General features: G+C 28.6%; 3 protein-coding genes across 3 annotated transcripts; all 3 read right to left on the bottom strand.

Moving 5' to 3' along the window:
- Positions 1 to 1,961: 1,961 nt before the first annotated feature.
- Positions 1,962 to 2,541, bottom strand: LOC146722206 (uncharacterized; the record flags this gene model as incomplete). The annotated part of the gene is made up of 2 exons (XM_085485222.1): positions 1,962 to 2,223; positions 2,312 to 2,541. Coding segments are annotated over 2 exons (492 nt in total), but the record flags the coding sequence as incomplete, so codon positions are not given.
- A 474-nt stretch (positions 2,542 to 3,015) lies between these two features.
- LOC146722205 (uncharacterized) lies at positions 3,016 to 4,261 on the bottom strand. Its single transcript, XM_085485221.1, is given in 2 exon segments — positions 3,016 to 3,587; positions 3,590 to 4,261. Coding segments are annotated over 2 exon segments (555 nt in total). The 5' UTR covers positions 4,113 to 4,261; the 3' UTR covers positions 3,016 to 3,555.
- A 512-nt stretch (positions 4,262 to 4,773) lies between these two features.
- On the bottom strand, positions 4,774 to 9,790 carry PMP34 (Peroxisomal Membrane Protein 34). The gene is made up of 9 exons (XM_085485220.1): positions 9,269 to 9,790; positions 8,591 to 8,849; positions 8,451 to 8,511; positions 7,547 to 7,613; positions 7,162 to 7,310; positions 6,631 to 6,744; positions 5,554 to 5,801; positions 5,400 to 5,467; positions 4,774 to 5,294 (listed from the first exon to the last, which is right to left on the bottom strand). Exons 2-9 carry the CDS (start codon positions 8,657 to 8,659, stop codon positions 5,150 to 5,152), a joined length of 921 nt encoding a protein of 306 aa, XP_085341346.1. The 5' UTR covers positions 8,660 to 8,849; positions 9,269 to 9,790; the 3' UTR covers positions 4,774 to 5,149.
- Positions 9,791 to 11,266: the final 1,476 nt, after the last annotated feature.

Raw genomic sequence — 11,266 nt, 5'->3', positions numbered from 1 at the left:
CTCTTATTACATATAGTTAATTGTTTCACATTATATCATGTCACATTTTAAGATCAGAAATTAAGTTTCTATATAAAAAGTTGTGTTTTAGCACTTGATAAGGGCCGAAACCCATGGCCGAAACGTCGTGAATATTAAATAAAGATTATTAAATAGCCAGAGTTGGTTGATTAAATTACTACCATTTCTATTATTTCTCATTTTTCATATCAAATCGAGTTTTCCTGCGATTATTGATGCATGTATTGCAATCGTAGAAAAGCATTTTTAATTCCATCAAATTAAAAAAAAAAATGTATACTAGAAGTACGATTGTGTCGTTGATACAGACAGTCACGAAGAATCCCCTTAAACGTAGCGAGCCTAGTTCGTAATCCGTCCGTCGAAGTGCAGAATTCGACCGACCAATTGGAGACCGAGGATTCCTTCGTCCTGATTGGTCAATTGACCGCTTCGCCCCGAGTGAATACATTTCCGAACACAATCTAGATAGAATGCTGCCCTCTGGTACATCTTCGCATTATTCGTGATCAAAACGTTCCCGCGTATTGTCGGTCCGCGAAAGTACCAGAGTAAATATTAATTGGTGTCTTCACGTCGTTAATTATCGCATAAACTGATCGCGTCGCGCGTAACGACATCGTGATCGCGATCGAACGTGCGAGATTGATCTGGTCGGCCGCGAAGCTCGCATTTAATCTCACTCTCGCGTTCGTCCCTCCGAAAGATCGTGTCGTGAAGTTAGCTACTCCGACTCGAGACGCCGAAAGTTTCGCGCACGCGAGTTTACGAAGGCGGATCGCGAGAAATCCGAGCATCCTCGTGTCGAAGTATCGTTACACAACAAATTAGGCTCATAACTTGCATTTTTCGACGTCTCCTGAGTACATCGCGGGAGGTTGGGGGCGGGTGTAGATGAGGTGGTTAGGGTGTGGGGGAAGAGGGAGGCAATTTGTCCCATAAGGCCCTCCGATAAGTGGCCTTAAAAAAACGTAATTCGACGCGAAAACGGAGCATCGGTCGCGCGCGAATAAGCTCTCGCGATTTACTGAAACACGTCGAAAATGTGATATTTTAGATAAAACCGGAACATCGCCGCGAACGAAAAAAAATAACGCGAGTGCAAGTGCTTCTACGAGGAGGCCCTGGGTGGCATCGGGCAACGACGGACCAACTATATGGTAAATAATTTATTATTTATAAATTTATTATTTATTTTATTATATTTTATTTATTTACTATTCTTTATTTAATTTTAATTAAATATACTCATATTTGCAGGGTACATTTTTTGTGCATTTTATTTTATAAGTACAATATATAGAGTACAATATATAATATTTGCTTGTTTTATTTTTACGTAAAAGAATAAGGAGGAACGGATGAAAAAAGAGAGGAAGAAAAAAGCCCGGAATGGCAAAAAATAATTGTATAAATATCTGTTTTAGATGCTGCTGTAGTCCTGATATTGCTGCTTTGCTGTTGTTGCAAAATGATATACCAACGACATGATATACAACGACTAGTGAGTCAAATAATAGAGGTTTTCTTTTTGTAATAATTGATTATTATATGACTTGTCTGTATACATTTATATATATATATATATATATATATATATATATATATACATTTGTCTGTATAAATTTTTATCATATTTTCTTGTACCAGAGCATAATATTTATTTTAAATTTTACTTTGTTAGTAATAAATGCAAAATGTATATAAAAATTTTGCAAATAATTAAAAATCTACATACATAATATATATATTTTTTTGATTTTTCAGAAAATAATTTATGTGATTTATTTTTATGTACATGTTAATATAGATTTTATAAAATAATTTTTATCAAATGTTATTTTTATATAAAATATCATTCATTATTTATTATGAATTTCTATGCATTAACAAGTCATGTAATTAATCAGATTTTTACAATATTATATTGTATAATAGTATTATTGTTTTGTGCGAAGAAAAATAAAAGGCCAGAAAACTATATCAAAAAATACATTGAAAAAGGAGAAACTAGTTGTTTGATAAGTTTGAATTTTTGCGGGTTTAGCTAAAGAGGCTTTTATAGCATGACCAGCGACATTTGATATTCGATTATTCTTGCTGTTTGAGTGAACATTTCTGTAATTAATGGCATTATAATCCGACAATACATCGAAATCTTCAGAATCCATATCGATGAATTTACGATGTTTTATTGATTTCCTATATAATATATAAATTATTGTTGTATTTACTGATTTAAATGTAAAAATTGAAATTTTTCTACACTTTTTATAAAATACATTATTACTTTTTCCATCTTTTCGCGCTTTCCATTTCGGGAGAACTCCAAGATTCAGTTTCGGTACATTGACCAATATGACAATCACATTTTAATGCCAAGCTTTTTAATAATGTGACGGAACGCGGATCATTGCCAGTAATTATTGGCGACTCGGTCGTCGATGAATCTTCTTCGAGTTCTTCGTCAGCATCCATTTCTGAACTTTTTTCAGGGTACCAAAGATTCCTAAATAAAAAAATATTTGCATTTGTTGTTTATTAAAAAAGAGGAATTTTTATCGATAAAAATATAGAATATTTCGACATCTATTTTTAAATATTTGATATTTATATATTTACATTGAATTTAATAAATAGTTTGCAAAATAGTTTCAATGTTTTCAGAGCTAACGATAAGTAAGTAAGCATTTATTCCAGCTTCCCTCAGGGCTGCTGGGGCTTTTCAAAGCTATTTTCAAGATTTTTTAAAATTTTTTCTAATGTTAATATTGTGTGTATTGATAGAGATTATTTGCTAACATAAATTATATATACATATGTATTGCATCGATAAAATAAAGTTTACTGGACAGCTATTCCAGTAAATAATCATTTTTAACAGCAATACAATTTAATTTGTAATAATAAATTATTTAAAAATAGGTAATATTATACATATATATAGCCCTATATTTAAAAATATAATTATATTTTTTATAAATAAATAGAAAATTTATGTTTTTATACGATTATTTACTGGAAAATTTATTTTAGAAATTACAGTTTTTGCCACATCCTATTTTACTATGTATTCGGACATTTACTATATATTCGGACTAACTTTTTCTCTTCACTGCATTCCGTTGGTGATTTCATATTTGTAGGACATTTTAATTCATTCCTTATGGGCACTTTTCTATTCTATTATTTAAAATTAATATATTTGAGAAATACGTACGTTAATAAGATAAAAAATATTTTATTTTATAATAAATACATATGTATCAATAAAATTTTACCGAATAAATATGAGATTCTTCATATCCAGATGAAAAAAAATTAGGCTTTATGCGCGGAATTTTACTAGCCTTATTTTGTGAAATATACAATGCATCTTTAACAATTTTACTAGAATTTTCTACGTTGTGTGAATTTCCTGTTCCTTGAGATTCACTAGTAACTACGTTTATACAATTTTTATCATTTTCTGCTATTTCTGACGGCTTTTGAATGTTTCTCGAATGCGCTAAATTCTTCTAAATATTGCATAAATTAGTGCAAAGTTAGTAAATTTTATTGAAAGAGAAAAATTTATTAAAACAAACTTGATGAAGATTAAGCGGTGTTCCGCAATTCGCAAGAACAGCATCACTCTTTTCTTTTCCAAAATTTTGAGTATCTTGAATAATTTCCGCGATAGGTATTAATTCCTTTTTCTCGAGGACATTGGACATTTGCTGTGGATGATTCTTCAAAACCTTTTTCAATTGTGTCTTTGATTTAAAAACAATGTTTCTTTTTTTAGTAGTTACATTTACTTTTCCGTGAGTATAAAGAGTTTTTTTCTTGGTCTGCGCCAATAATTCATTGCTAGAATCTGACCAACTCTGGTTTTGTGAATTATTATCAATTTTCGAGGAAATATCGGGCTGACTAATAGCTGCCTCATAATCGTAAGATATAACCGTGGCCTTTGGATTCGATTTATTTTTCGTAGCAATTATAGCGTCAATCGGTTCTTTGTTAATTGCATTTTCGCGTGTACTGCGACGCGACAGCGGATTCATCGTGTCTCCAGCATGACTGATGCTATAACTAAAATCAATCATTTATTCTTTTTAGTATCTACTAATTTTTATTTTTATTTATACATTATTTTCAATTTAATAAAAATTAAAATATACACACAATAAAGCTATACATTATAAAAAATTAAAATTTGTATTAACATCAAAATTATTAAAAATTTTGAGATTATTTTATAGATATATTATAGTGATACCTCGAAGATATTGCGAGAGCATTAATGATAAGAAAGAAAATATAATTCATTGTTTTACTCACATTTCTATTTTCAATTAAAAAGTAAGAAATTTTTTTACATTTACTAATTCTTACTTAGAAGTGACGGATTTGCAACTATTAGACTGCACTTGACTTTTAGATAACTTGCGTATTTTAAGTTTAGCCAGGAATTTTAATATCGCTTCAGATCGCCTTCGCTTGATTTTGTAGGAATAATCGCGACACGCGACATTTACGCATTCCGCCTCTTTGTCCTGTTTTTTCTCATTTGCTTTATACGTTTGCAAAAGCGGCGACACTAAACGATTCAATTTATATCGAAGTTGCGGATGCTGCGATTTTCGTGAACTGGCCAGTATCTCATGCGAATTCGCTCACATTTTTTTTAAATACTCTCACAAATTCCTTCGTCCTATTAACCATTTCTTTCTGATGCGTCATTGAAATCAATAAAACTATTAATCATACGTTTCGATACTAACTCGATTATCGAACGACCTTTTTATTCATATAATTTCTGACTAATTACCTTGACATATGATTTTTTGATTGATGATGATTAGTATGAAGTATGCAAAATGTGTACTAAACATTTACCAGTATCCAGTATCACAATTTCATATACATGTAACGATGATTAATTGATTACCTTATTGTAATAATTTTAATACTAATACTAATACTTGTACCTATATGCCCTAGATATAAGATTATAAAAGATAACATTCATAGGAATGCATAAATTTTATACGTATTTATACTCGAAAATATTTGATTTAAAAATCGTAAAACTTATATAAAATTACTTACAATTAGTAGTATTATTATTAAAAACAAATCGTTATCTAAGAATAGGTTTACGTAAAAGTATACGGAAAACGAATCGTGCGATCTTTTCATAAGCCAGAAACATCAAAGCGGCTGTGAGGACAGTCTGCAAAAGTTTAGCTTCCATTCCTTTGTATAATCCAGCTATCCCTTGCTTCCTGCGTACAAAAATCACGCACTCGTTACGTAACGCTCTTACAGATTATATATAATAATAACATATATAAATAATATATTTTTCATATAAATAAATTTTCACTTACTTCAAAATGTAGAATAATATTTGCAACGTGCCTGCATTTGGAGGCAAGTTAGGATACTTGTGTCCATGCTGAAATTATAATATTCATTAGTCTTTCTTAGTTTATTTTATTTAATGCAAACAAATGAAGAATATCATTAATATATTATCGATACCCTCAACTTCATTTGCACAAGCTGCAAAGGATATGTTAATGACGTGGCAATCGTTTTCGCTATCGCACCGATAGCAAAAAAAGCCCATGCCGGTGGCTGAGCACCACCGAGAGATACATTAAGTCTTCTTTTAATACTCTCATATGTCATAAATTGGATCGCGGGATTCGCGACGAGCATGAGACTCGGCAATGTTCCCGCCCATAACTGTTTTAAACCTTCATACTTCCATATATGCATGAGACCGTCTGTAAAAAGTGATGATGTAAGAGAGCAATCTAATGATTTATACATATACATAATATATATAAAAATAATATACATATATATATATAAAAATAATAATATATATATAAATAGTAGCAATTCTACATGACTAATATGATAATAATCTATTGCGCAGAATATATAATTATAAAAGTCCCAAAAATTGATAAATGATATTTACTACAGACGCCAGAAATTTATTCCCTCTTGATAATAAATTATTTGTTTTCCACTGAATATGTTTATTTTTAACGTCTGATCTATGTTTATTTTTAACGTCTGATCTATGTTTATTTTTAATACCTGATCTTTATGTCATTTTTATTTAGTATGTATAAATGCAAAATAAATGTGCGGATTTGTACAATAATTACAGCTAAAAATAAGAATACAAATAAAAACTAAAAATAAAATTCATAAAAAATTATAAACTCATTTAACTATTTTACATAACAGTCGATTTCTGTATTTGATTTCTTGCGTCTTGAATTTGTGAATTAACAAGATTTATTTGCCCTCAATAATGCAATATCACGCTACTTATTGAATGTCGTAAGTGCATTTAAGTGGCAGCGCAAACATTCACAACATGTAGTGACGCTTATTTCCATGAATGCATGTATTGGCAATGCATACATAAAATATATACGTCAGTATATATACATATATGAAGCATTAATGTTGTTTGAGATGCAAATAAAGAATGAAGTATCTTGTCAATGTTTAAAAAAATATAGAAAGTAATGACAAATAAATGTGACATACATATTTAAATGTGTATTCACGTATTTTCGTATGAAATATATCTACCATATAGAGTCGTATATTCATTATTATTTCTTTCTGCAGTAATTTCGACGCCTCTCATCTTCAATCTTGTATTTACAACCCACAGAGGGGTTGTTGTGAGAACATTGATTACACCTGGAAATTAATATATATAGATTTTGAAAATTTAAAGTTTTTTTTAACAATATTACACATAACAAGAACAGCAATTTTAGTTCAAATTTACTTTTCCTTTATACTCTGTTTTCATTTTTCTTTTTTAATTTTTCAATTTTCTAATATAATTAATTATAGATATTATGATTTAACATTTAATATTATTAATTTTATTATTTGTATACAAATCTTCAAATAAATTTTTTTTATAAATTAAATATATTTCCGATAAATTCAGAAATATTGTTATTATTTTTGCTTTATTTTAATTAGTTTATTTATTCTTGCATACAACTTGAGATCGTTTAATTTACTTATTTGCTAAAAAAATATGTTACTGTACAAAACATGATTGCAATTTTAAACAAAAATCTTTATAAATGATTGAAATTATACCAGCGATCGACGCAATAAGCAAGTCGCTGCCAACCGTTTGGTTTCTTCTGCTTCTTAATTCTTTTAAGCCGTGGAATGTGTAGAAATAAACAAAATTACTCGCGCATAAGCTTTGCAGAACGGGCACCATACCTCTGTATAAGGTATACCTTAAAAATGAATGACAATTAAATTATTTCAATCATTCGTGTATGTTTCGAAACAATGACAATAACAAAACTATGATAATAAACGATGACAATAATTTTTCTCATCTAGCTTATGTAGCTTATCTCTATTTTAAACATTAGTCAAAATTGATTCTTGGACAATTGTTTATGACATCTATTCCCTCGAAGCAAGATACGTGAATCTATTCACAAAAATCATATTTGCTAATACGTACGGTCCTTCTTTCGCAATAAGTTCTCGTATGGTTGCCAACGTATTTTTCGATTGCCGTCCCTCTTCCACTGTAAATAGAAAAGAATAAAATAGAATTCTTAATAAGATTACTATTTATGCAAATCAAAGCAGTCACAGATATAGAAGCTAAATATAATATTTAAATGAAACTTGCATGATATGCAAAAAGTACTATTTTTTACAAAAATTTCTTGCGCAGTTTTATGCTTCTTTTTTCCTTATGTTGTTATAAAATTTATTACAATTATTATAAATTATTATTAAATTATTGTCATTATCATATTTCAAATGTTTATATAGATATAAAATATATATACTACAAAAAGATATATTATATGTTATATTTTATAATCTTATTTTTATTATATTTGAAATAATAAAAATATTTTGAAACGTTTTATGACATAAAAAATAATTATAATAATTCAAATCCAAATATATATATATATATATATATATATATATATTTATATATATATGTATATATACATTTTCTCATTCTGTGTGTATGTATATTCTATCTGTTAGCATTTAAAAAATCAAATTATTTTTACATTTCCAAGTTTAATAAGGTAAATCCTGTCAAGCAAGATGATATACAAATAAACATAAAACGTTTGCATTAATAAAAAACAAACTTATACGCAAATAATAAATGAATATTCACAATTAATTGTGATAACGCAATTAAAAATGCTGCAAGCATTAATGGTAACAAAGTCACATGAGAATAACAGACTATTGTCTGAGAGTGACATCGCGTTTAATGAAATCGAAAGCTTGTTGCCGTTTCATTTCAATACACATTATAGAGGAAACGAGTAAAAAATTGGTTTGTCATATATGTATTGTATATCAATTCGATAGATACAAATATGGATTACATTGTAAACGACTTCGGACGGTATCTAGAGGGTAGAAGGCTGCCATCGCGATGACACTACCCTGAAATGTCAAAATGTCAAAATTACTTACCACGTAGAGATACACGAACAAAATATCGTGCAAAATACAATATACCCACCGCTGCACCAGATATCGCGTGTACAAACGTGTCATATGTAAAGATGCTTCTGTTGTGTTCGCCAACCATTTTAACAAAGTTTCAAACGCGAGTTACGTCGTCAATTATAATATAAACTTGGCGATTCACTCGCTATTTCAAGGAGCTGTTACACATATCGCGAATAATACGATATAAATCGCATTGTAACACATTACAAAATATTTCGGTCGATGATATTTTTGAAACATTTTTCTATAATATACAATCTGTGATCATCCTGAAAAAAATTGATAAAACAGAAGATATTAAAAGAAAATTTTCTGAAAATTGAATACTTAATCTTTCAAATCAAGAGTTCATTTCTGAGATTTTTTTATCTTTTTGTAACGTATTGAAATCATTTAGCTGATATTGTTTAAATTTAAAATATAAAATGCTAATATATAATTTTCATTTAGATATTTCAACTTCGTGCGCGCGTAAAAGATTTATTTAGTTCTTTATACATTGCTTTTTATGAAAAAATTCAACTAAAAAAATTATAGAAAACAATTCAATATTTTTAATTATCTGAATTTAATTTATTTAAATCTTTAATTTATTTATGATAAAATCAAAAACAGAATAAGACTCATTTTTATTTTCAAATAAAAGATAAGGAAAATATAACAAATCTAAACATATCAATTTACTTACATTGTTTAGAAATATTCTCGTTCTAGTAATCACTCAATTTCATAGATTTGGCACAAAGTAAAATTATTCAAAGATGTACTGCTGCAGTTTTATACCTATATTTGCATTGATTTCATACTCAACTTTCACTATTGCACTTACTTTAAGTTTTGTAATTTTTGTGTTAAATCAGCTGCGGCAAATCGCGTAATATGCCGGCGAGCGTTTATCTATCACGGCTGCTTACTGCATGACGAACGCACTGACACTGCCGTGAGTGTGAATTCCGAGCGAGAACTTATATAAGAGGAAGGCCATGACACACAATGGCCTTCACTACCACGACTAACGCGCGATCGTCAGTGAATTGCTTTAATAATTACGTGTGTTATCTGGGTTCAGAGAACGCTTCACGAAATATTATTATTCCGCCGTTTTAATAAACTTTGTATCGTTATCTCTTCCGTTAATCCGCGTTCAACTGCACTCAAGAAATTGCTGATGTATTTTGACGGACAGACATACAGCTGACACGCTTGCGCTCTTAAAGCGCGTATCTAAAAGCAAAGAGGTCGATGTAGGGAACAGTACGCATGCGCATAAGCAAGAGGGTGATTGCTGGTGGTCAGAGTAGATAACATCCCCTTGCGCTTTTAAAGGCAAAAAAAAAAGATCAAATGCGATTTTAAAAATTTAAAATATACATACATTGTTTTTTTTTAACACCACGCTCCTTTTATATTTTTAATCTATTTTTTGTGATTTCGTGGAATTTACAAATGTACAATGGAAAAATCTTTTTGATACATAATTTTATAAAAAAAATGCAATGTGAAAATTTTGAAAAGCAAAAATTGCGCAAGAAAACGTGAAAATTTTAATTTTAATTTTTATGTAATTTATATTTTTATAAAAAAGTTATCTGTTTCTGAATTTATCGGAAATATATTTAATTTATAAAAAAAATTTATTTGAAGATTTGTATACAAATAATAAAATTAATAATATTAAATGTTAAATCATAATATCTATAATTAATTATATTAGAAAATTGAAGGGAATTTCTCAAAATTGTTAAAAAAAAAGTACAAAATATGTACATGTATAATATACGATTTGAAATATAATAATTCATGTCTTAGAAATTTCTTTACATATATTTATGATGCCAATATAGTTCCATATCATTTGTATTATTTAATTTCTAAGGAAAATGTTTTATATTAATTGAACTAGATTGTTAATCATTTCAATAAGAAACTAATTGTTAATTAATATGTATGATCCTGAATAGAATATATTCTTCTGTTATTATATTTTCAACAAAAAAATCTCCCCATAAAACGATTGCATATAAATTATCAAAGTGAGATATTATTATTTCATGTTTGAGCAAAAAATTTATTTCTAATTCTAATTCTAGTTTTTTCCATCGAGGCATTCTTTTAAAAAACCAACAGGCACTACGCAAATTAAATAAAATTTTAAAACCAATAACATCTCAATAGTATGTTGCGAAAGTGTAAATTTTACGTATAGATATCTCTCTTGTGTCGCATAGTGTTCGGAATATTCTCCAAGTTCTCGTCAGAGTTTAATTAAACATTCCACAACTGTGGTATGCGTATGTTGTGCAATCGCGCCCTTCTCCCAAATGCAAACCGCGGTGGGTTTTTTAAACATCCTATGATTCATACATCTTTGACAAAATGTAAATTTTAAATCACAGAGGTTGAAACATCTTTAATTTTTCACCGAGAATCTCCTACGGGAAATATATCCTCATTAAAATTGCAAAATTATAATAGATTGCTCTTCTTCATCTAAAATCTAGAAAATATTAATCTTGAAAATATATAATTTGAGAATATAATTTTAATGTCTCACAAATATTGCAAAATAGTTGCAGTTTATGAAATAGTAAAATATTATTATCTTGAATGAAATCATAAGATGTAAAGTATATTAATATCGAAAATTTCTGTTAAAGTTTTGAAGAAGTAAATAATTATAAAATTA

Source organism: Nylanderia fulva, unplaced genomic scaffold, assembly GCF_048542155.1.
Source record: "Nylanderia fulva isolate GAGA-0341 unplaced genomic scaffold, ASM4854215v1 Scaffold35, whole genome shotgun sequence".
NCBI lineage: Eukaryota > Metazoa > Arthropoda > Insecta > Hymenoptera > Formicidae > Nylanderia > Nylanderia fulva.
This window is presented reverse-complemented; position numbering and strand designations above follow the sequence as displayed.

What these genes read in the sequence shown, in the direction of transcription:
- PMP34 (XM_085485220.1), bottom strand. Translation starts at nt 8,659, where the DNA reads ATGGTTGGCGAACACAACAGAAGCATCTTTACATATGACACGTTTGTA. An exon ending in ACGCGATATCTGGTGCAGCG is followed by an intron (nt 8,512 to 8,590) that starts GTGGGTATATTG and finishes TTGACATTTCAG; the next exon opens with GGTAGTGTCATCGCGATGGC. An exon ending in TGAATATACGACTCTATATG is followed by an intron (nt 5,802 to 6,630) that starts GTAGATATATTT and finishes CACTTTTTACAG; the next exon opens with ACGGTCTCATGCATATATGG.